Source organism: Capricornis sumatraensis, chromosome 14, assembly GCF_032405125.1.
Source record: "Capricornis sumatraensis isolate serow.1 chromosome 14, serow.2, whole genome shotgun sequence".
Lineage (NCBI taxonomy): Eukaryota > Metazoa > Chordata > Mammalia > Artiodactyla > Bovidae > Capricornis > Capricornis sumatraensis.
In genome coordinates, this window is record NC_091082.1 from 34,876,700 (window position 1) to 34,902,158 (window position 25,459).

Sequence of the window (25,459 nt, forward strand, 5' to 3'; positions counted from 1 at the left end):
GCAGGATTTCTCTGGTGGTTCAGGGGTTAAGAATCTGCCTGCCAATGTAGGGGACACAGGTTTGATCCCTGGTTTGGGGAAGACCCCACATGCTGCGGGCAACTAGAGCCTGTGCTCTACAGCAAGAGAAGCGGCTGCCACGAGAAGCCCGGGCACAGCAAGGAAGAGCAGCCCCTACTTGCCACAACTGGAGAAAGCCTGCATGCAGCAATGAAGACCCAGTGCAACCTCCCGCCCAAAAAGAAAAGCAATGAGTTGCAATAGCTATTTCCAAACTAGATTCCTCTGTTATAAAGGACTTTATTGGGACAGCTGGAGAAACCTGAATGCGGCTGAGGATTTGGCAGGGAAGTATCACAGCGGACATGGCTGATCTGATGTGGATGGCTGGTTATGTAGGGGACTATCCTGCTGTGCAGGAAACAAAAGTATTTACGGGTGATCAGGCATCAGGTTGGGAAGCACCCTCAGATAGTTATGGGGGGGGGGAGTTCTTTTTACTGTAATTGCAACTTTTCTGTACAGTTGAGGTTGTTTCAAAATAAACATTTTATTTTAAAAAGGTTATCTGTTATTTTCTTTTGACAATTAATTTTTTTTCCCTTAAATAGGAGGTAGGGTGTTTCCATATGAGGTTGTCCAGATGGGAAGAATCTTCAGCTTTGACTTGGCTTCATTAATTTGAGGATAAAATGCTTAGGTGAGACCACATGTGTCAAGTTGAAAGTGGGCAGCTCAGAGCACGTGGGCATCTCTGGCATCTCGAGGCACTGGACTCCCGGAAGGCTCGCTGCTGGAGAAGTCACCGGCTGAGGGACCACTGCAGAGCCTCATACATTGCTCGATCCTGAGAGGAGAGGACAGGACAGAACATGGAGCTAGACACTGAAATGAGCTGAACTGTGTTCCCCAGAATTCACGTGTTGAAGTCCTCACCTCCAGTACCTCAGAGTGTGACTGGATTTGGAAATGAGGGTCTTAAAGAGATTTAAGCTAAAATGAAGTCATTAGGGTGGGCTTTAGTACATCCAATGTGATCTGGTGTCCTCCTGAGAAGAGGAGTAAGACACAGAGGGAAGACTACGTAAAGACTGATGCACAGAAGACCATGTAAAGATTAATTAAAAAAAAATTCTATATATTTATTTCAGTGATTTTTTTCAAGTACCTCTCTCTTCTTTTTTTTGGTCGCACTATGTAACTTGCAGGATCTTAGGTTTCCTGTCCAGGGATTGAACCTGGGCCCATGGCAGTGAAAACATCATTTTGTAACCCTTGGACCAACTCCTGGCAAGCAGCTCTCAAACAGTGTCAACAGTGAATATAAAACAGGTATTAGTGAAATGCTGAATTAACTCTGAAGTAGGGTAAGAGGGCCTTGGCATTTCAACTCACTGCTAAATAATAAAGGTATAGTAAAGACATTCAATCTTAAGGGAGATCAACCCTGAATATTCACTGGAAGAACTGATGGAATTCCAGACAACTAACTGGAAAAGTCCCCGATGCTGGGTAAGATTCAGGGCAGAAGGAGAAGAGGGCGTCAGAGGATGAGATAGCTGGACAGCATCACCAACATAATGAACATGAACTTGGGCAAACTCTGGAAGATGGTGAGGATCAGGGAGGCCTGGCGTGCTACAGTCTATGGGGTCACAAAGAGTCAAACAGGACTGAACAACAACAAAGACATTTTAAGCATGCTGTGTTTACAGCCAGATGAGTGATTCCCCTTTATTGTAGAAATATTAGAATATACAGATCAGCAGAAAAAATTAAAAAGTAATCCTTCATTTCCAGACATAACTATCATTACTACTTTGGTCCCTCAAGATCTTTTAAGTGATTATTTTTTTAGTATTTAAGTTTTTAAATTAGGTAATACATTTACATGGTTCAAAATTCAAATAAGATGAAAGGTCAATTTTCAAACTTCTGTCCTCCAGTCACTCCGTTTCTCTCCCTACAAGCAATCATTATTAGTTTCATAAGGGCCAGTTATGATGCCAAACAAGGAAAGCTGTCTCTCTACCTTAATTGTTGTGCCTTAATTTTTAAAAAGATCTCACAAAGTAATAATCAGCTTGGTCATCTCTTTATTATTTATTCAAAATTCATACTATGCCTATCTCCAAAAGAGAAGTGATAGCTTATGATTCACTAGGGTAGTTTTCAGAAATTAAATATGTGAAAGTTTTAAGGTTTATGACCATCAAAAGTATTAAAGAGAATATACTGGAATCAAGTAGTATCACTGGGACACACACGTAGCCTTCCCGTGGATGTTCTTCAGAGGATAAAAATTATACAGTGTGTGGAACTACTGGTTCAGATATGTTGGTAATAAAACCAGTCACATTGCCTTTGTCACACTGTGCTGATACCTTCTAAGCAAAAGTTACTTGCAAACTATTTTCTAAGGAATCTGAGTGATCAGGTTAATATGTATTCTACATACACATCTATGGTAGTGTTTACAACTCTTTAATTGCTCAAAATGGTTCCTAACCCAGGTCTTATGCAACTTTGTATCTTGTGAGTCTAGCACAAAGCCTGGCATGTGTATGGTAGGTACAGGATATATATATGTTTCTGGATGGATGAAAGGATGGGATCTGAGGCAACTCAATACACAGCTAGAGGCAAGAGCAACTCTACTTGGCAAGTTTTTCTCTCTCAATGTGACAGACTTGATCAAGCAAATGGATGAACCATATAATCCTGAGTGTGAAGAAGAGGATCGAAGTGTGCCAGCCAGTGGGTGTGAAAAACACTAAACCAGTGAGTTAATAAAACAGGAGAGTTTCTATGGTGTGGTTTTAAGAGAGGAGGAAGGAAAAAGAATACCTAACGTACGTTTGAGTGAGGTTTCCTTCCTGACAGTTAAACAATGTCAGAGTAGGCAGAGGGAAAGACTATGTATTTGAGATAATACATAGCTGGGGAAACAATTTCAAGGTCTCAACATTTACTGACGTTAACCCAGGCTCAGGTCTCTGGTGAGCAGTTATTACTGAAGAAAACCAAACCAACAAAGTAAGTTCTGCTTTACAAGTCTGTGAAGTGACACATACTGGGCAATGGTTTCATTCAGGGAAGAAAGTAAGAGCTGACTAAGAAGAAACTGGCAAGAAGAGTTCAATCACCTAAGTTGGGGTATGTGTCATAATGAATCGCCAATCTGTTCAGTCTTCTTAGGACCACAATAGGACGTGGCCTCTGATGAGAAACTAGGAGCCCGCAGGGATCTTCAGATGGAGCCTAAAAGTTTGCTAGCAATGAAGTAGGAATGAATGAAGAATACACGCAGAGACTAGGAAGGAATGTTTGCAAACTGTTCACATCTCACCCTCAGCTGGTTATGAGGATTTATTTATTATTTTTTCATTTCATATTCTTTTAAAAATATGGAACGCTTCACGAATTTGCGTGTCATTCTTGTGCAGGGGCCATGCTAATCTTCTCTGTATTGTTCCAATTTTAGTATATGTGCTGCCGAGGCGAGCACATGGGGATTTATTGGGTCAGATGACAAGTTTCTGCATCTGGCCTCTAAACCAGACCCTACTATCATATTAGCCAATTGCTGGACACTGAATCCACTTCACACACTGTTGTTTTCCAACCTCAAACTAAAAACCATGCAGCACCAGGGAGCCAACTGCTTCAAGGAAAGAGAAGGCACCAGCTAGCAGGGCAGATTTACCTAGCCTGAGAACAGGCTGAACTTTTCCGAACTATACAGACCAGCTCTGTGGACTTTTGGACAGAATGTGCACACTGTTCTCCTTTCATTTTTCTTTTTCGACATCTCCCAATCATTTATTTAATGTTTTAACTCACTTCAAAGCAACTGCTATCTCTGTAAGTATGTCTGAAAGGTTAAAATGTAAAATGTAATTAAATGTTCCTTTTGTGTTTAACAAGCCTAGCAGATTTTCTTTTAGTGTAAGACTTAAGTCCGCCTTATTTACGGCTTTTTATCCTGGGGCCTGAAGTCATGATCTTTAGAAAACTATGCCTCCCCTTACATTCCACCTGGCCAGAGTATCTAACTTTCGAGCTAATCATACTGATTAGTTTTGCCATGGGCTCTAACCTGAGCTGGACCAATCACAGGTTCCCTGAAACTCTCCTGTTGGAGCTATCAGAAAATTCTCTTGCTATGGGGGTTAATAAACAAGTAGCCTGTATGTCTGGGCCTGAACGCAGCCTTTTCCTCCAAGAAATGAAGCAATGTTTCTGGATCCAGCATGCCTGAAGCCAGCAGTGCTCTCAACTTCCTTATATGTGGAATGGATTCCTCTTTATTCCCACTTAGAGAGTTGGGTTTCTGTCATTTACAACTAAAGGAACCTCAATATTAAAAGTAGAAAGAGGTGGCTTACAAATGAGCCGCTCAATCCTACATTCAGAAATGTATCAACAAATGCCACACCTGTCTTTTGGTTTGATTTTTCAAATGGATTCTGTTTGACTATCCAACTCCTCTAATTTCAACTGAATTCTCCTATATCAGAAGAACGCTTCCCAAAAATAGAGTGGTCATATGATCCAGCAGTCCCACTCCTGGGCACCCTTCTGGAAGAATGAGATAATGCCCATTTGCAGCAACATGCACAGACTGAGATTATCATACTAAGTGAACTAAGTCGGACAAACAGAAAAATACCACATGAAATTACTTATATGTAGAATCTAAAACATGACACAAATGAATTTATTTACAAAACAGACTCACAGACATAGAAAACAAACTTATGGCTACCAAAGGGGAAAGGGACTGGGGAAGAGATAAATTAGGAGTTCATGATTAGCAGATACAAACTACTATATATAAAAGAGATAGGAAATTCCCCAGAGGTCCAATAGATAGGGCTCCATGCCTTCACTGCCAGGGGCCTGGGGTTCAATCCCTGGTTGGGGAACTAAGATCCTGCGTGCGTCATAGCTCAGCCAAAATAAATAAGCAAACTAGATAAAGAAGACCCCAGTGTATCGCAACAGAGAATTATATTTATCTTAAAATAATTGATAATGAAAACAATATGAAAAGTATATATACACACATACATATATAATATACATAAATATATATCTGATTCAACTTTGCTGTACACCAGAAACTAACACAACATTGTAAATCAACTATACTTCAACCAAAAACAATTTAAGGAAGGAAGATGTTCTCTGGTACAGCTGTGGACTATGAAGGATGAGAACCAGAAAGCAGAGACTGAGCGACCCCTGCCCCATCCAGCCAAAGGTAACATCCACTGGTTTCAAATTTACCAGGAGAGTTTTAGAACAGGTAACAAAATAAAGATTTACTCCTTAATTATCATAGATACAAGAATGAAAATGTGGCCCAATTTAAGGATAGGTCAAGCAAGCAATTTTCAAACTCTGCATGACATCTTTATAGCCAACTCTGATACAATTACTTAATTGTAACTGCAAAATATTACTGTAACTCTTAAATGTAAAAACATTAAACATGGAAGCTTTTCAAAATTAGAACAGGCAAATACAAACAAGATGGTTTCATTATTTTAGTCTAGAAAACTGAAGTAATTTTTTTTAGCGGTAAAGAAGGTATAAGAGTGACAAATGAAGAGCTATCCCAGGTCAATATATAAAGACCAAATGAACCTCTATAAACTAGTAGCCATTAGAGAACAATATTTTAAAAAACATTATAAAAAATAAAAACTATAAATTACTTTAATCAATTTGATGAAAAGTGTACATCCTGAAAAATCTGCATCCTGAAAATGCACAACATTACTGGGAGAGATCAAATGGCTCTAATAAGTGAATTTTTAAAAAATGAATAAATCTATATAAAAGAAATAAAATGATCTAAATAAATGAACAGATATACTAAGTTCACTGATTGAAAAACTCAGTATTTTTAATACCTCTGCTCTCCCAACTGGTCTACAGATTCAATGCAAATCCATTCAAAATCCCAGAAAGTTTACTTTGCAGAAATTGATAAACTGATTGCAAATTTTATATGGGAAAGCAAAGAGACTAAAATAGATAAAACAATTTTGGGGGAAAAAAAGAATAAATCTGAGTGACTTACACTAGCTGACTTCAAGATTAACATATCTAATCTGTAATAATCAAGGGGACTTCCTCAAAAGTCCAGTGATTAAGAATCTAAATTTCCACTGCAGGGAGCACAGGTTTGATCCCTGCTTAGGGAGCTAAGATCCCACATGCTGTGGCCAGAAAATAAATAAAAATTAAAAACTGATGTAAAATAATCAAGAGAGTAGCAAAAAATATACAGTGGCATAAAATGGATATAAAGATCAGTGGAATAGAAAAAAGAGTGAAGAAATAAATTCATGCATATATGATCAATTGGTTTTCAAAAAAAGGGCATGATAATTCAAAGGAAGGAAAATATTTTCAACCAACAGGGCCACAGTAACTAGATAGCTGCATGGGAGAAAATAATCATGACTTTTCTATCTAACTTTAAATTAAAAAAAATTAGTTTGTAATGGATCATAGTTCTAAATGTAAAAGATAAAACTATAAAACTACTAGAGAAAAGCAAAGGAGAAAATTTTCATAAACTTAGGATAATCAAGATTTCTTATGACAGAAAAAACACAAATTATTTTGAAAAATGGATTTCATACAAATTAAAAACTCCTGTTCTTCAAAAGATGCCTGTAGAAAAAAAAAAAACCCCAAACCAAATTAGGACAAAATATCCTCAATATGCACGTGTGTACTGCAGCCATAAAAAGGAACAAAATAATGTCATCTGCAGCAACATGGATGAACCTAGAGATTATTATAGTAGGTAAAGTAGGTTAGAAAGAGAAAGACAAATATGATACCGCTTATATGTGGAATCTAAAAAAAATGGTACAAATGAACTTCTATTTATAAAATAGAAATAGAGTCACAGACATAGAAAACAAACTTATAGTTACCAAGGAGGGAAGAGGGAGGGATGGATAAATTTGGTGATTGGTATTGACATAACACATACTATTAAATACAAAATAGATAACTAATAAGGACCTACGGTACAGCACAGAGAACGCTACCCAATACTCTGTAATGACCTATATGAGGAAAAAAAATCTAAAAAAAAAAGAGTGGAGATATATATACATAACTGATTCATTTTGTTGTATATATCTTGCAACACATTTTAAATTAACTATACTCCAAAATAAATCCTACAGATATTTCAGAAAAAAATGTGTATCTCATAAAAGCCAAGATAAACTAAGAATTTGCACAACTTAATAAGAAAACAACTCAATGTTTTAAGAGCAAAAACTGAGGACACAAAATAAGATATCCAAATGATCAATAAGCATATGAAAAAATGCTTAGCATTTTAGTCATTAGGAAAACAAATTTAGACCACAACAGGATACTATTTCACATCCAGTAGAATGGCTAAAATTAAAAGACTGAAAATAGTCAAGTGTTGGTGAGAGTGTAGGCCAACTGGAACGCTCACAAAATGCAAAACGGTATTACAGTCACTTGGAAAGAAGGTTGGCGGTTTCCTATAAAGTTAAACATACACTTGCCACAAGATCCAGCAATTCCTCTCCTAGTTATTTACTCAAGAGAAATAAAAACCCATGTTCTCGTTCTCTCACTCTGACACACTATTATCTGAGGAAGTCAAAAACTGGAAAAAACCCAAGTGCCCACCAGCAGGGGAAAGGCTACACAAACTGCAGTATATTCCTATAATGGAAAACTACTCAGCAAGAGAATGGATCAAACTAGTGAAAAACAGCAATGTGGATGAGTCTCTGCAACACTACATTGAGCAAAAGAAGCCAGACAAATGAGTGTATCAATACGATTCTATTTACATAAAGTTCCAAAACAGGTGAAGTTAGAGCATGATGACAGAAGTCAGATTAGGGGTTACCTGGTACCTCATTTGTAAAGGGACTGACGACTAGAAAGGAACACAGGAACTTTCTGAAGTGATGAAAATGTTCTCTATATTGACTGAAGTACCAGTTAAGTTTGCCAAAACTTACAGAACTGTAGGACTTCCCAGATGGCGCTAGGGGTAAAGAACCTGTCTGCCAATGTGGGAGACATAAGAGACGTGGGTTCGATCCCTGGGTCGGGAAGATTCCCTGGAGGAGGGCATGGCAACCCACCCCACTATTCTTGCCTGGAGAATCCCCATGGACAGAGGAGCCTGGTGGGCGACAGTCCACGGGGTTGTACAGAGTCAGATACGACTGAAGCAGGTTAACGCGCACATGCACGGGACGGTATCTGTGCATTACAAAGGTAAATAAAATTTCCATTTAAAAAAAGGAAGGTTACAGGATGAGAGTGACAAATGTGGAGCTATGCCAGTATGTCCTGTTTCTTGAAAAGCCTCAAATAAAAACTCTGATTACAGGTAATAAACATAAGGAAGATTTGTTTTTCAATGACTAAATCTTTGGGCGGGGGGACACTTATATCACTACTTTCTTGTTGATCAGAATGAAAAAAGCCAGTAAGATTAACTGTAAAACTGTTCGATTTTAATTAGTAAGACTATCTTATTCAAAGACAATGAAAGAAAAACATTTCCTCTAGTGTACAAAATGCCTGAGAGGTCAAAACAGACTTTCATTTCTCCACATATGGTAAAAGACCCAGGCCAGGTTCAGCAGATTAGACTTGAGCTGAAAAAGCAGCAGCTATATACTTAAAAGACACCATCACCAGCCCAAACTCCTTAACTGATTACTTTAGTTAAAAGTGGTAAGATGGTCAAATAAGAGTATTTACACCAGGACTGGAGGCACTGGAACACAGCAACCCATCTCATATAACTGACCCAGGAATAGAACTCGGGTCTCCTGCATTGCAGGCAGATGATTTACCCACTGAGCTATGAGGGAAGCCCTAAGATATTCAGTTTAACTCAGACATTACTTTGGGTTGGGTACTTCCCTGCAAACTCTTTTGTGTTACAGTAACCTCACTTCACTTAACAGCAAACATTTTAACTTATTACAGACAGAATATCTCAACACAGTAAGAAATAAATACAGTAAAATTCAGCATTTTTTGTAAGGACAAGTCTGAGTGATTTTTAACTCTTCTCTGACCTTACAGTGAAGGTATTTTTACTTTCCTGAAACTGGGTAAGTGTAAAGGGTGATACAGGTCAAGTAATACTTGAATGAGAATGACTAAAAATTCTGAGATTATGAAAACATACATGAGGTTATTTTCTCTCTGTGTTTAGTCTCCAGAAACATTAAAAATTACAGTCTCTCAACAACACTCTCTCAGGGGCAACCATTTTGCTTTTTGTCATGAATTCATACTTACTACTCTCAATTCTAATTGCTCTTCTACCTTTAAGAGCATTGCTTACCTCTTTTGATATAGATGATTTTACTTTCTTGAAAGCTTCTTCAAAGTGCTTCTGACTTATCTTCAGTTCACCTGTGGAGCAAATGCATGGACATACATAATATTTGGGTATAGTAAGCTAACTGATTTATAACTAAATTTCTCTTGAGAGATTTATAAGCATTCAAGGGGAACACTGAGGCAATTAACGACACTGGCTCTATTCTTTTTCAGAGTAATGTTCAAGCCAGATATATTCTGCTCATCAAAGTTATAGACAGTTTTTCATTTTCATTTAATTTACATATGGATGTGAGAGTTGGGACTGTGAAGAAGGCTGAGCACTGAAGAATTGATGCTTTTGAACTGTGGTGTTGGAGAAGACTCTTGAGAGTCCCTTGGACTGCAAGGAGATCCAACCGGTCCATTCTAAAGGAGATCAGCCCTGGGATTTCTTTGGAAGGAATGATGATAAAGCTGAAACTCCAGTACTTTGGCCAGCTCATGTGAAGAGATGACTCACTGGAAAAGACTCTGATGCTGGGAGGGATTGGGGGCAGGAGGAGAAGGGGACGACAGAGGATGAGATGACTGGATGGCATCACCGACTCGAAGGACGTGAGTCTGAGTGAACTCCGGGAGTTGGTGATGGACAGGGAGGCCTGGCGTGCTGCGATTCATGGGGTTGCAAAGAGTCGGACACGACTGAGTGACTGAACTGAACCATATTTAATTTTCCATAAATGCTTAAGTTATGTCATATATTTTAAAAGCGTAGTCTTTTTCTCCCCCAGCAATCCAAACAGTTTATTATGGGACAAATTATATTAAAAAGTACTCTGTCCATATTTAATTAGAAAAAGAGATGCTTATCCTTAAAAAAGATAAAGGGTTCATACATTCTGTCACTTTGTGTTCCCCTCAGCTTTACTAAGATACTGTTGGTACATAATAAATGTAAGTTCACTTTAAGAAGCACAATGTGACATGATAATCTATCACAAAATGGTTACCACAGTAAGGTTAGTTAACACCTCCAGCCCCTCATCATCACCTTTTTATTTATTTTTGTGGTGATACTTATTATGATCTACTCTCTGAACAGCTTTCAAGCTCAGCTGACCCTTGAACAATGTGAAGGTTAGGAGTGGTGGCCCTCAGTCAAAAATCTACGTATAACTTTAGAGTTGACTCTGAATCTGCAGTTCTTTTTCTGTAGATTCAGCCAAGCATGGATCGTGTAGTGCTGTGCTACATATTTACTGAAAAAAACCCACGTGTATAAGTGGATCTGCACAGTTCAAACCCAGGTTAACTGTATCTAACACACTGCTGATAATTAGCACATGGGATCCTCAGAATTTATTTATCATATAGCAGGAAATTCGTACCCTCTGATCAGTATCTCCCCATTTTTCCCACTCTCTAGCTCATCATATTTTAATGTAACACCCAAAGAGAACTATCACTCATTAACAGATAACCCCATTATCTTTGTATTGTTTAACTTAATGGCAATATTCAGGACGAAGAGTCAGAATTGTTCTCTTTCAAGATAACTCAAATTAATTTAAGAATAGAAAACGGAATTCCATATTATTTAAGAGCACATACACATAATCAGATGTATGGAGTTACATCATAATACACCATATATACAGATCATACGGCAACACTGGACTAGAAGGGTGCTTTGATTCCTTACAAGGTTCTGCCAACACACGGTAAGAGAAATCTAGTAACTAAATGTTAATTAAGTAAGGCTTCGCTTACAATTACATGACAACGTATGTGATGACAATTTATACTTAAAATAGTACTACTATAGAAATTAAGAAAGTGTTATTTACCGAAAAGTAAAATACAATGTGTAGCTGAACATGCCAAATGGAAGCTGAATGGCATTACTGATTTCAGGGTCAGTAAGATATCAGTGCAAAGTCCCTCAAGGACAGGCAGCTGGAAACGCAAACTGCAGCAAAGCAGGGATGTCAGAATCTGTTTCACATAGTTATAAAAAGACATCCCATCAGAGTTATTCGGAGCAGTCAATATATATACAGAGGCCTACTAATTTTTAGTGGCAAACAAACCCAAATGTAGTTATCATATTCAGCTCTCAGGCAGCATACTACCACGTAAGGATTTTTTACATGACATTCTAATTTTGTGAATTATATTCCACCCACTTCCAAGACAAAATAGCTTACATAAAAGAAGTTCAGATAACTGAATCTTCAAATTAAACAAGCAAAAAACTCAGGGACTTCATGATTAAGATACGTGTGTTGATTTTCTGGGTTTGCTGAGGCTGTCTGCAGTGGCGCAGGCACCAATATTGGACAGTATCCAGTCTATGTAACACTATTGGAGGATACTGCAGCAGTGTCGGGAGTGACAAGAGCAGCCACTTGTATGGGCCTTACTTCTACGGCAGGCTATCCACTGTATAACAACCTAGGTTCTTGTGTGACGGCATCTTATCAGACATGGTCTCAGCATTCCTCGGGCTTCCCTGGTGGCTCAGACAGTGGAGAATCCTCCTGAGATGTGGGAGACCTGGGTTCGATCCCTGAGCCGGGAAGATACCCTGGAGGAGGGCATGGCAACCCGCTCCAGTATTCTTGCCTGGAGAACCCCCATGGAGAGAGGGTCCTGGCGGGCTACAGTCCACAGGGTCGCAAAGAGCCAGACACACACAGCAGCATTCCTCATCTACACTAACACAGAAGCACTCTTAGGGCAATCCAGCCAGCCAGAACAAGTACAGCAGCTTACTGACCTCCTGGAGAACAACCCATCAGTAAAGGATGGGATTAGGCAAAGTAAGCTTTAAGGAAGGAGTAGATCTCAATGGATGAGCTGTTAACAAGATATTTGGAAAAACAAGATTTTGAATAAATGCTATGAGAAATTCAAGATGTGAAGACTCCGACAGAACTAGAGACTTTCATGCTTAAGCATGGAGAAAATGTTAGGAGCTGAAGTAGACAGACTTCTGAAGTCTGACATGCAGATCTGGAGATACTATAGACTTGATGGGATGAATCAATCTCCTTGTAGGGAGCCTCTGAAACAAGTTTGCCAAGGCTATTTTCCCACAATGAAGAAGTCCACGCTATTCAGAAGCCTTTTCCTTTTTTTTTAAAGATGGAGGCAATATTTATTTAAAGGGCAATTCAACAGTTCACGGAACTAAAGCAACCTTTTTACTTCTAAGAGACATGTTACAAGTTCAAACAATCTTCACATTGGTAAAAACAATTGGCATCCGTAAGATTATGATTTTTAATTTTGTTGCCAGTGAAGATTTCCTTCCATCAAACCTGTTAATCTTGAACATTCTGGCTAAATATAGCTTTGTGGTTTTTAAAAGTCACTCCATTTCAAAGTCTGTCTTTTCTTATACAAAGGTAGAAGTTATTTCAACATACCTTGTATTTTTGCCCTGAGCACTAAGAGGAATACTCTGCTAACCTAGTTACCCATAAATGTTCATTCCAGAAAGGGCTTGGTTACCAAACTGAAGGAGGATATTTCAGTACACTCTTTTTTTTAGGTCATGCTAGTTGCCATTTTGTAAAATTTCTTTTTTTTCCTTTGCTTTCTTCCTTATTTAGCTCAATTTTTCTAATGGTAGGAAATATAAAATAGCCCTAGATGGCTCCATGGGCCAGTGTGGTGACTGGTTTTTGTTTTTCACTAGGAGATAAAAAGAATCCGCCTGCCAATGCAGGGGATCCAAGGGATGCAGGTTCAATCTCTGGGTTGGAAAGAGCCCTTGGAGGAGGAAATGGCAACCCACTCCAGTATTTTTAACTGGAAAATTCCATGGACAGATTCAAGGGGTTACAAAGAATCAGGCACAACTAAGTGACTGAGCATACAGCATACAATGCCTTTATAAGCATTTTAACATTCTGTAAAGTGGATAGAAATATAATTTTACAGACAGGACAACATGTTTGCTTTTATTTTAAAGGAAGCATTACTTATGAAAATCTGAACTGTGGGATATTTTTTTATTTGAGAGAAGTAAACCTCATTTGCAGAAACTTGCGGCCATGATTCTGTAAAGTATCATAGTCAACAGTGTGTCTTTAACAAGTTTCTTGTAGTTACAAATAGGCAGTTAGCATACTGTGTGATTGTAACATTATGTAAGTAGCTTTCTAATGATCATAAGGTATCAAGGTGAAAAAACATGTAATTCAGCAATTGAAAACTTAGTGCGATGCTAAAGATGAAACTCCAATACTCTGGCTACCTCATGAGAAGAGTTGACTCACTGGAGAAGACTCTGATGCTGGGAGGGATTGGGGGCAGGAGGAGAAGGGGATAACAGGGGATGAGATGGCTGGATGGCATCACAGACTCGATGGATGTGAGTCTGGTGATGGACAGGGAGGCCTGGCGTGCTGCGATTCATGGGGTCGCAAAGAGTTGGACAGAACTGAGTGACTGAACTGAATTGAACAGGTGTGTCTTCATTGATCAAAACAATTCATATACACTTTAAATTGTCCAGGTACCAGTAAGCATTGTCTGATCAGTCTGGGAGCCTCTATATACGCATTTAAGTTTATTGGCGAACACACTCCAGTACTCTTGCCTGGAAAATCCCATGGACGGAGGAGCCTGGTTGGCTGCAGTCCATGGGGTGGCGAAGAGTCAGACACGACTGAGCGACTTCACTTTCACTTTTCACTTTCATGCATTGGAAAAGGAAATAGCAACCCCCTCCAGTGTTCTTGCCTGGAGAATCCCAAGGACGGTGGAACCTGGTGGGCTGCCATCTATGGGGTCGCGCAGAGTCGGACACGACTGAAGCGACTTAGCAGCAGCAGCAGCAGCAGCATCCCTCAACTTGGTTTTATGGAAAAGAGAACAGCTTTGTTTCTATTATACTGTATTCCACCTGTCTGATTTCTATGGCAGGTTAGACTTTCCTGGTCCTGTAGGGTACATTTGGCCTCAGTAAATGTTTGTGTACATAAGAGTGGTTCACTTCTTAGTCTGGAGCATTTTCCCCCCTTATAAATGTTTGTTAAACATAAAAAAAGGGGGTGGGGGAAGGAGAGGATGGGACAAATGGAAAGAGTAACACAGAAACACATATACTACCATATGTAAAATAGGTAGCCAGTGGGAATTTGCTGTATGACTGAGGGAACTCAAACCAAGGCTCTGTGACACCTGGAGGGGTGGGACAGGTTAGGAGGTAGGAAGAAGGTTCAAGACAGAAGGGATATATGTATACTGATGGCTGATTCATGATGATGTATGCTAGAAATCAACACAATATTATAAAGCAATTATCCTTCAATTAAAAATAAATCAATTTTTTAAAAGTAAAGCCTAAATAATTAAAAATTTTTTAAAAAAGGAGATATGTGTGTTGATAAATCTAAGCTAAGCATATGCTACTGTAACTGTAAAGAAAAGTTAGCTCCAAGATTCCTGGTAGCCAAAGAAAAAAGGGAAAAGAATAAATGAAATAAACACAAATAAAAGAAACATCTTCTGGGAAATCTAATGAAAAAAAGGAGATCAACACAGGTTTAACTTGAGATGAAAGTACAGGTTTTGAGGAAAAGGTAGGTCTTTCTGAAGAAAGTATTCGACAGTACTAAATGTATATGTTCAAAGATGGCCACACACTGCAACTGATCAAACAATTCTCCCAGGAACCAAGCAAAGCAGAGGCTATTTCTCTACTTGACAGTCAGACTGCAGGTCACAAATAAAGCATTTTCATCTACACACACCCAAATGGTATTCTCAAACACACTGTCAAATGCGAAGAACAGTGCAAAGCTGTTGAGATGTCCCCAAAGAAAGTGTAAGTATATGAAAAGTCATTTCCATTTTCATTTCTTATGTTTTCTAAGCTCTTCAGGTTAGGTTACATTTTAACAGTAGGTATTGCCCTAACAAACGAATGAGGAGGTTTTCCAGGACTGATAAACAGACCAAACTCATGATGAAAACAGTATATGTATGATGATAAGCAAAGACAGAACACATTGTATAAGGCACCAAGTAACTGGTATTATAATAGTTGTCAGCTACAGAGGTTATATAATATTCCAGAACAGCTGCTTTTAAAGGTCTCATCAGAAAAATGTCAGTTTTAATATCACAGGTGATAGATGCTAGAAAGTGGTCATTTTCCAGGTTAACAGTGGCATTAGGTACCCAGAGTGATAACTAACTAGGACTGAGAGATTCTGGAGAGAACTGTACCTTTTTCACTTCCACTCTTCTGTCTCGCCATTTCCTGCTTCAAGGCACAGATAGAAGCCTCCCGTACCAAAGCAGAGAGATCTGCACCCCTGAAATAAGAGAAGAGCTCTTCACTCATTCATTCTTAAGATACTGTGCAAAAGCTCAGAAAAAGTCTGAAAGCAATTTCCTTTTTTCTTTAACTGTATTTTTTGAAAGTACTGAATTTGTGATAATATTGCTTGTTTTATGTTTTGGTTTTTTGACCAAGAAGCATGTGGGATCTTGGCTCCTCAATCAGGGATCGAATCTGTGTCCCCTGCACTGGAAGGCAAAGTCTGGACTGGATCACTAGGGAAGTCCTGTAATTTTCAAGTCACATATTAAACACTTGGGAAAGAAACTGACCAATAAAGGTGGGATAAACCAATCGTGGTCACTAGGAAAGAGCTTTTAGTTCTTACTCAAAATACTTCTAAGTTTTAGAAAGAAGGAAATTATGAAGGAAACATGCAGTGAGTCAAATATTCTCACGCTAATCACTATAGATAGTAATGTTAATATAAAAAGTCTAAAACAGAAGAAAGCAACTTACACATTATTTACTGTAAAATTTTATTCACAAGGCTCACGTTAAAGTACAAACTGGCCCATTACAAGTATATACCATTAGTATATTTCCTAAAGTCTAAACTAAGCTTATATAAAAAGTCATTCATGACCCCTAGTTCAAAAGAGGAAAATACAGAGTAAAGAGTCTGATGCACTTGATTCAAGCTCAAGCTGAATTGACACATCATAAATTACTTAAAATACGACAAGAACTAACAAGCCTTCATTTAATTGGTCTGTGTAATAATATGCTGAATCATATGGTTCTTGCGTTCAATGAAAGATGCTGGGGTTGACTGGTGTTTCAATACATTACATCTTTAACAGGATTCTTAGAGATTCTTTTAGAAAGAGTTTCAACTGGGAGATAAAAACCTCATCTTTAAAAAAAAAATCCTCATCTCTAGACAAACTAATTTAATATATAATGCTGATAACCCATATACCTAAGATTATTAAATTTAGTTTAAGTTATTAACTGAACTCAATGTTTCTGCTGGTTAGGTGTCAGGTTTGCAATATTATTTAACAATCATACACATGCTGTTGCTGCTACAGCTGCTGTGGCTTCAGTCGTGTCTGACTCTGTGTGACCCCATAGACGGCAGCCCACCAGGCTCCCCCGTCCCTGGGATTCTCCAGGCAAGAACACTGGAGTGGGTACATACATGCTAGGGTATTCATTTCTTTGTGAAAAGCGTGAAAGTGTTAGTCACTCAGCCGTGTCCAACTCTATGTGACACCATGGATTGTAACCCACCAGGCTCCTCTGTCCATAAAATTCTTCAGACAAGAATACCAGAGTGGATTGCCATTCCCTTCTCCATGGCATCTTTCCCATCCAGGGCTCGAACCCAGGTCTCCTACATTCACAGAGGTTCTTTACTGTCTGAGACATCAGGGAAACCCTATATGTTAAATCAACACTGGTGCAGAGACACCATTAACTAATGGAACAAGGAGCTGAAGGCTGCAGTATTATACAGTCCCTGTGATGACAGTGGTATTAAAACCCAAAACACATACCATTCAAGTTTAACCCTGACCCATTTAATAAATGACCTCCTATGTGGTATAATCCAAAAGATTGGCCCAGGGTCAGTTCTGCATCAAAACTGTCTCTGTCATCAACTGAAAATCTTTTCAGATTTTTGCACTCCAGTACATAAACTACTCACTTAAGTCCTATTTCCTTTAGCATTAAGTTCACTAACTACAGGCTGGCAGGCATTTGATTCCCAGCGAGGGAAAAAGGTACATTCTCCTTAAAGGTAACGCAGGGCTTTTACACAGGCCCTTCAACGCCATGGCCTGGGACTGACCATTTCCCCTCCACTGAGACAGTCACCGCTTTCTTAAGTGAGACAAGAGTCCCGACTGGAGTGCACAAATCTCTCAGGAGCACTGGGGTTGCGGTAGCAGAAAAAAGATCAAGACTCAGATCCCTAAGATGTTTATGTATGAAAAAACTGAAATGAGACCTTGGATCCTGGCCACTCTCCCTAAAAGTGAGTAGCATGGTTTCAAGTATAATTATCTCATGAGACAGTTTTTTGAAATTCTTCAACCAGAGCTGGAAAGAACTGGGTGCCTTTATCAGTACCAGTAGCTATGTTCTTCAGATATAAATTCACACTGTGAACAACAGGCTCTAGAAGACCTCGAAGATTAAAACACCACCTTCCTTGACTGACTTAGCTTAGCTCAAGGCTACAAGAATATCATGAACACCAAGTATATTATGGACAATCAACAGGGCTTTAAAAATAAGCCAGAGGAGAACTCCCTGGTGGTCTAGTGGTTAAAACTCCATATTTCAACGGCAGGGAGCATGGGTTCAATCCCTGCTTGGGGAAGTAAGATCCCACATGTTTTGAGGTTCACCACCTCATTAAAAAAAAACACCAAAAACCAAAAACGGAGGGAGAGATGTGCGCTGTTAAATGTGGATTTCATTTTCTTCCCTGTGAGCCAAAATTGGGAAAGTTAATATAACAAACTTTTATGATAATGAAGAAAACAACAAAACCTCATAACCTGAAAGTAGAAATACCTGACCTCCCGTTTTCATATAGATTGTGTGGATATTAATAGATGCGCTATAAAAATGCATTCTGAGGCTTAAAAAGCTTACAGATTATTTTCTTTTAAATGCTGAAGCACCTAGATAATTTGGCAGCTGGTAATGAGATGTCTCCTGTACTATTCTGGAAGGACAGAGAGACAAGCTGTGAAGGGCAGTGATGGTGGTCAGGGTGGCTGAACACCAGCAGTTGACATATGAGAGGACTCCCCTATTCCTGAGAACTCCTCAGAGCCTCAAAATGGGTGGTCCTGTCTCTAAGAAGGAGGAAGAGCCAGACCCTGGAAGCTTTCCTGCACTCCTAACTTAATCCTCCTGCTATCACTCTCCCTCATTTTACACAGGAGGAAATGGGGCCTCAGAGAGTTAAGTGATCTGAGACTGACATACTTACGTATAACAATCACAGCGAAGGTCACCAGCAATTGCTTCCAAGTTTACATCTGCATCCAGGGGGGGTTTTGTACCATTCTGAGTGGGAGAGAAACAGCCACTTTAGTCAAGACTTTAAAGATCAGTATTTCCCCAAATAATAGGTTCTAAACAGATAGTAACGGCTGCTTGACTGAATGAATATAACTGACTCCCAGACTAGCATTACAGATTTTTTACAGATTTTGGGAAAGCCAAAGGCAAACAATTTTTGCTGGTGAAGCATGACAAATGTGCAAGCAAGACCGCCAAAAACAAAACACCGAGAACAAAACTCACCACCCCCAACCTTTCCAAAGGTGAAGAATCACACTTCCTTTGCCTGACTGAATATGGCAAATATACAAGCAGTAATTAGCTTTGATGTGTATATGTTAGCTTAGTTTTAGCGTGAGGTTGGCTCGGAAGGGAGAAGTAACATTGACTGTGGCCAGGAGAGAACAATCAGCAAACGGCTCTACAACAAAAGCCTAAAGCCCTCTGTGCTCAATGTCTTCTTTTCCAACCCTTTATCTAAAACTTAACCCTCACTCGGATGCCAACTCCCCTCCAGCTCATACCAAGAGAGGCTAGAAAGGACAAGTATCACAACAGTCTCAAAATTTCAACAACATTTAACATGCTACTTTGCATGCACCCAGTACATATTTACTAACATTTTTAGTGACTTACACTGAAGAGGCAAATAAAACAGATTTCAGTGACAAAGTTGATGATGTTAGATGTAGGCTTATATGTGCTTTATTATTCTGATTTATTCTGATTCATAACTTATATCTACACTGCATATTGTCTTGCCTTTGTAGCAAATATTACATGGACACAATTTAAGAAGAAATATATATATAGGAAAACAGCAAATAAACATATGTCGTTAAGGCTCAAGTGTAAATATTAGGTCAGCAGGTGCTCCCAGCAGAGGGTCAGATGAGCCGGCACCTTGAGCCATCACCTTCCTGTAGCACATGCTCAGCGGGTGTCTCTGAAGCTGGGCATGTTTAAGAATTTCACAAACTGTACATATGCTAGCTGCTATTATACGATAAAACGCAAATGTTCATCTATCACAGATTCAAGAAACAGTTATGTTTCCCATTCAATCCACTCTGACCTTGAAATAAACCTGGGAAAATAAACTTTCTGGGTGATCTCAGCAGACAATTTTGGTGCTTTTTTCCCTTCTCTCTCTGGTTGTATGTAAAACTAGACAGACTAAGTGACCCCTACGGTTCCTTTTAATATCAATGTTTTCAATTTTGTCAGGGGGCAGAGGTGGGCAGGGATTCAAGAAGGCAGGATCTAGGTTCCCAGATGAGGCATTGGGCCCAAGTCCACAGTAGCACCAAGTTCTTACCAATGGGCCACGAGGGAATCCCCCCAAAAAACCCAGGATCTTATTACCAGATAAATAGAGATAATTTGGTGCTATATTTAAGAGAGGGAGGGGAAGTCTTGTTTTTAAATAGTGATGATGAACATGTAATAAGGATTTATTATGATGGAGAAAAATGTTTGGACTTTCCAAGCTATGTCTGCAGTGGGAAAGCCTGAGAACACTGCCTTGCTCCAGTCCACTGGAGGAGGAGGGACGGGGTGGGACGAGAGGCTTCCTCATTATGCCTGAGCCCTTCTGAGTCTCTTTAATGTTCCTGAGAAACTATCAACCTGACCCTGACTGTCACCCAGCATATGGACGTTCCCTATGCTGCTAGAGAATTTTCCTTCACACTATCTACTGTCCTGTTTTGACCAAAAACTCAATCATAAGAAATCAATTCATGGAGGACTACCTGAGGATAATTCTTTTATACTTCTCAATATTTAAATTCTGTTCTTGGGTCAAGCTGGACTTCCACAGAGGTCCACACATCTCAGAATGCATATCTTTGCCCTTTCATCAAGTTGCTTTTAACAAACCCGTTTTTAGTCATGTCCTCAGCTTACCCCAGGACAACCACCAGCTTCAGTACTGAAAAGCTCATATTGTGTTTATTGTGTTATTATTGTGCTATTATTTGACAGGGATATTATCAAAAACATCTACCACATCTGAGTGCTTGCTTTATGACAACCTAGAGAAGAAACTTTTCTCACAACTACATACTGGGAGCAACTGCCAACTTCCTATATTCAGGGCACTCTTAAATATTTTGAGAAAGCCCAATATATACAGGAACACAATAAACAAATGCTTATCTAAAAGCAATATTTTAGAAAAATTAACTCCGAATATATTATCAATCGGAAAAAAGTAACAAACTGTTCTTTCTGGGGATGTGTGTGGTGTGGTAAACATAAGATACTTCCAAAAGTTTCAACAGCAACATTACTTTCCAATGAGTAGAAATGTGGGCTGAGGAATCTTGGGATCATTAAAATCTAATTATTCCTATCTGAAATGTAGAAATGTTTCTGACCTTCAGTAAGAAGTAAAATGAAAGGTCAATTCTATTTACTGTCAAGTGGGAGCAATTAGAACAATTTTAAGTGGAATATTCAGTTCAGTTGCTCAGTTGTGTCCAACTCTTTGTGACCCCATGAACTGCAGCACACCAGGCCTCCCTGTCCATTACCAACTCCCGGAGTTCACTCAAATTAGTAAGCATATAAAACCAAATATGTAAATACTATAGAGACTCATTTATTAAAATGATACTCACATGTGTATGAAAATATTTAGAACTTTTTACACTGGTCTTCTTCACTACTGATTTTATCACCTCTTGAAAGTGTGAAAGTGCTAGATGCTCAGTTGTGTCCGACTCTGCAACCTTGTGGACTCTACAGCCCACCAGGCTCCTCTGTCCATGGGATTTCCCAAGTACTCTTGAGTGGGTTGCCATTCCCTTCTCCTCCCAACCCAAGGGTCAAATCCAGGTCTCCTGCATTGCAGGCAAATTCCTTTCCCGTCTGAGCTACCAGGGAAGCCCCTCTTAATAAAGCTCTAATGGATGTCTCAATAATTTCATGACTAGAGAAAGCTGAGTCAAAGGAACTGTTAGAGAAAAATAGTCTCTTAAGAATCTGACTTTTGCGACCCCCCCATGGGGTTCGCCAAGCATACTGGAGTGGGTTGCCATCTCCTTCTCCAGGGCATGTTCCCAACCCAGGGAATGAACTTGGGTCTCCTGCATTGCAGGTGACCTGAGCCACCAGGGAAGCTGACAGAGTAATCAAATTCATAGAGACAGAAAGTAGGTGGTTGCTAAGGGGTTGGGGGATGGTGGAATGGGGAGTTTAATGGGGATAGATTTTTAGGCTGCAAAATGAAGAGTTTTAGAGATGGACTCTTCAACTATACTTCAATAAAATAAAAAAGAAAAAGAAACACACATCTCTGTATCTTGTTGCTGAGAGATAGTTAGTTCATCAGTAAAATGGAAATAATATTCATTTGAATATTTAAATATTAGAGTTCAAAAAGCAGTTGTAAGGATTAAGCACATTCATATATGCAAAGTACCTAGAACAGAGTGTTTAATAAGTATCACTTATCATCCTATCAGATATTTTTATCTTAGCTCATGAAAATTTAACAGTTATACTTCTAGGTGAGATGTTTTATATGTCTTAGTCTTCTGGAGCATATTTTAAAAACACTGAGAATCTTGGGTCTTTCAGTAGGATTTTTATCACCATTTTAAAGACTGCATATTATTATCTCAAAGCATTTGGCAGACATCAAATAACCTTTCTGGCTGAGAAAAGGGTAAGTTTTAATAACACTTATAGGGAAGAAATGGAAATTATGAAAGAAAAAAATTCCACTTGTACAAGGGGGTTTTTAGTGATAAGCCTCTCATTATCACATGATTACCAGAATCACCAAATACAAAGTATAAAAAAAGCAGTAGGTCATTGCTCACTTTTCTCTTAAGAAACTCAGGCTCCGAGAGATACTGAAAAGTTGCTCTGACCTACAGATCTTTACACTTTTCAGACCAAGACTAAAGAATTTTATTCTAATCTCCCCATAATATTTCAAGTATTAATTGGAAAAAGAGGGAAGAGTATATATAAAACAATCTGGGGACATTAAGTAAAAAGCTAGCAAACTTTGAAATACAATGGCTTACTAAACATTAAAAATGCCAATTTTCCTCACTTTTGGCTGAGTCTTTATAAAGACAACCTGTGGGCAGGAGGTCTGCCTTGTGGACTCTGCCCTGAAGTTAGAGAGTCTGCTTCCCCTCCCTCTACCCTCCTTCAGCTCCAGCCATCGACAAAGATCTTTAAACATTTCAGGCCTCTGGAGGGGAAAAGTGAGGTAAGGATGTGAAATGCAGTGCAAGGAGCTCTTCTCAGAGGGCAACAAAATGTGCCTGGCTGCCCAGGCCTGAGCGGGTCCCTTCCTGTGGAATGGGTCTGAGAACACAACACACTCATAACTGCTACAAAACCAGTCTAAGAAAAAACGGCCCACAGCCCTCCTTAGCCTTTAGCATAGACAGATGTTGAGAACTGACTCTTTAACAGTCTAAACCACAAGCCCACAAAAGCTCCTTTCAAAGCTGTACAGATTTTTATCAGTCTTCTGCTTTTTCTTTTCTTTCAACAGTCATAACTTTGTGCAGGGAAGCTGCCCAAAAAGCCTTTCTAGCAAATTCTAGGCCCTTTCCTTTTAACCTTAACATTTATGTTTTGGTTTAGAAAAAAATTCTCCATACCCCTCCCCCTAATATACAGCTATATGTTCATGATAGAAAACTCTGGAAATATAAAGCCACCAAGACAGAGAAAAGCAGGCCCTGGCATCCAGTGGCCCATGGCATTGCTATGAGTTGACTGGGCTCACAGCTAGGCAGTGGTGCTCCTCTGTTGAACATAAAGACTTTTTTATAGAATATCAACATCAAGGAAGCCCATTCTTGTCCAGGATGGGTCGACAAAAAAACAAGATTCCTGGATAATGACGTCTGTTGTTTTTCAGTCACCAAGTCATGTCCGACTCTGTCCAACTCTAAGCCATGCCAGTAGGTTCAGTGTCTGGTTCACAGATTTTCTTTTTGCTATAATATCAAACGATGAAAGCAGGGAGGGACTTTCTGGGGCCTCACTGTGTTGTTGTTCAGTCACTAAGTCGTGTCCAACTCTTTGCGATCCCATGGACTGCAGCACAGCAGGCTCTCTTGTCTTTCACTATCCCCTGGAATTTGCTCAAATTCACGTCCACTGAGTCGGTGATGCCATCCAACCATCTCATCCTCTGCTTCCATCTTCTCCTTTTGCCTTCAATCTTTCCCAGCATCATGGTCTACTCCAGTGAGTCAGTCCTCTGTGTCAAGTGGCCAAAGTACTGGAGCTTCAGATTCAGCATCAGTCCTTCCAGTGAACCTTCAGGGTTGATTTCCTTTAGGATGGACTGCTTTTATCTCTTTGGAGTCCAAGGGACTCTCAAGAGCCTTCTTCAGCACCACCGCTCGAAAGCATCAGCTCTTCGGCGCTCAGTCTTCTTTGTGGTCAAACTCTCACATCCATACATGATTCCTGGAAAATCACAGCTTTGACTACACAGACCTTTGTCAGCAAAGTGAGGTCTCTGCTTTTTAAAACACTGTCTAGGTTTGTCATAGCTTTCCTTCAAGAAGCAAGTGTCTTTTAATTTCATGGCTGCAGTCACCATCTGCAGTGATTTTGGAGCCCAAGAAAATGAAATCTGCCACAGGTTCTACTTCTTCCCCTTCTACTTGCCATGAAGTAATGGGACCAGAAGCCATGATCTTAGTTTTTTGAATGCTGAGTTTCAAGTCAGCTTTTTTTACTCTCTTCTTTCACCTTCATCAAGACACTCTTTAGTTCCTCTTTATTTTCTGCCATTAGGATGATATCATCTTCATTTCTGAGGATGCTGATATTTCATCCGGGAATCTTGATTCCAGCTTGTGCTTCATTCAGCCCAGCATTTCGCATGATGTATTCCGCATATAAGTTAAATAAGCCGGTGACAATATACAGCCTTGTCGTACTCCTGTCCCAATTCTGAACCAGGCTGTTGTTCCATGTCCCGTTCTAAGTGCTGCTTCTTGACACACATACAGGTTTCTCAGGAGACAGGTGAGGTGGTCTGGTATTCCCATCTCTTGAAGAATTTTCCAGTTTGTTGTGATCCACACAGTCAAAGGCTTTAGCATAGTCAATGAAGCAGAGTAGATATTTTTCTGGAATTCCCTTGCCTTCTTTATGATCCAATGGATGTTGGCAATTTGATCTCTGGTTCCTTAGCCTTTTCTAAAACCAGCTCGTACATCTGCAATTTCTCAGTTCACATACTGCTGAAGCTTAGCTTGAAGGATTTTGAGCATAACCTTATTAGCTTGTGAAACAAGTGCAATTGTATGCAGTTTTAACAATCTTTGGCATCGCCCTTCTTTGGGACTGGAATGAAAACTGACCTTTTCCAGTCCTGTGGCCACTGGTGAGTTTTCAAAAACTGCAGACATATTGAGTGTAGCATTTTAACAGCATCGTCTTTCAGGATCTGAAATAGCTCAGCTGGAATTCCATTACCTCCACTAGCTTTGTTCATAGTAATGGTTCTTTAGGCCCACCTGACTTTACACTCCTAGATGTCTGGCTCTAGATGAGTTACCACAACATTGTGGTTTTCTGGGTCATTAAGACTTTTTAAATATAGTTCTGTGTATTCTTTCCACTTTTACAAGAGAAATGCAAATCAAAACTATGAGGTATCACCTCACACCAGTCAGAATGGCCATCATCAAAGTCTACAGTCAATGC

The 25,459-nt window shown here is 39.4% G+C and overlaps 1 protein-coding gene and 1 non-coding gene across 6 annotated transcripts in view; both read right to left on the reverse strand.

Moving 5' to 3' along the window:
• Nucleotides 1-545: 545 nt before the first annotated feature.
• Nucleotides 546-25,459, reverse strand: part of NVL (nuclear VCP like) — an 83,282-nt gene continuing 58,368 nt past the window's right edge. For all 5 annotated transcript variants that reach the window (XM_068986038.1, XM_068986035.1, XM_068986036.1 and 2 more), the window contains 4 exons: nt 18,684-18,760; nt 15,616-15,704; nt 9,392-9,462; nt 546-847 (listed from right to left, as the gene is read on the reverse strand). In XM_068986038.1, the coding sequence (XP_068842139.1) occupies nt 803-847; nt 9,392-9,462; nt 15,616-15,704; nt 18,684-18,760 (282 nt within the window). In that variant the 3' untranslated portion in view covers nt 546-802. The remainder of the gene's footprint in view (nt 848-9,391; nt 9,463-15,615; nt 15,705-18,683; nt 18,761-25,459) is intronic.
• LOC138090927 (U6 spliceosomal RNA) lies at nt 3,402-3,508 on the reverse strand. The gene has a single exon (XR_011145898.1). It is a non-coding gene; the product is annotated as a U6 spliceosomal RNA (small nuclear RNA).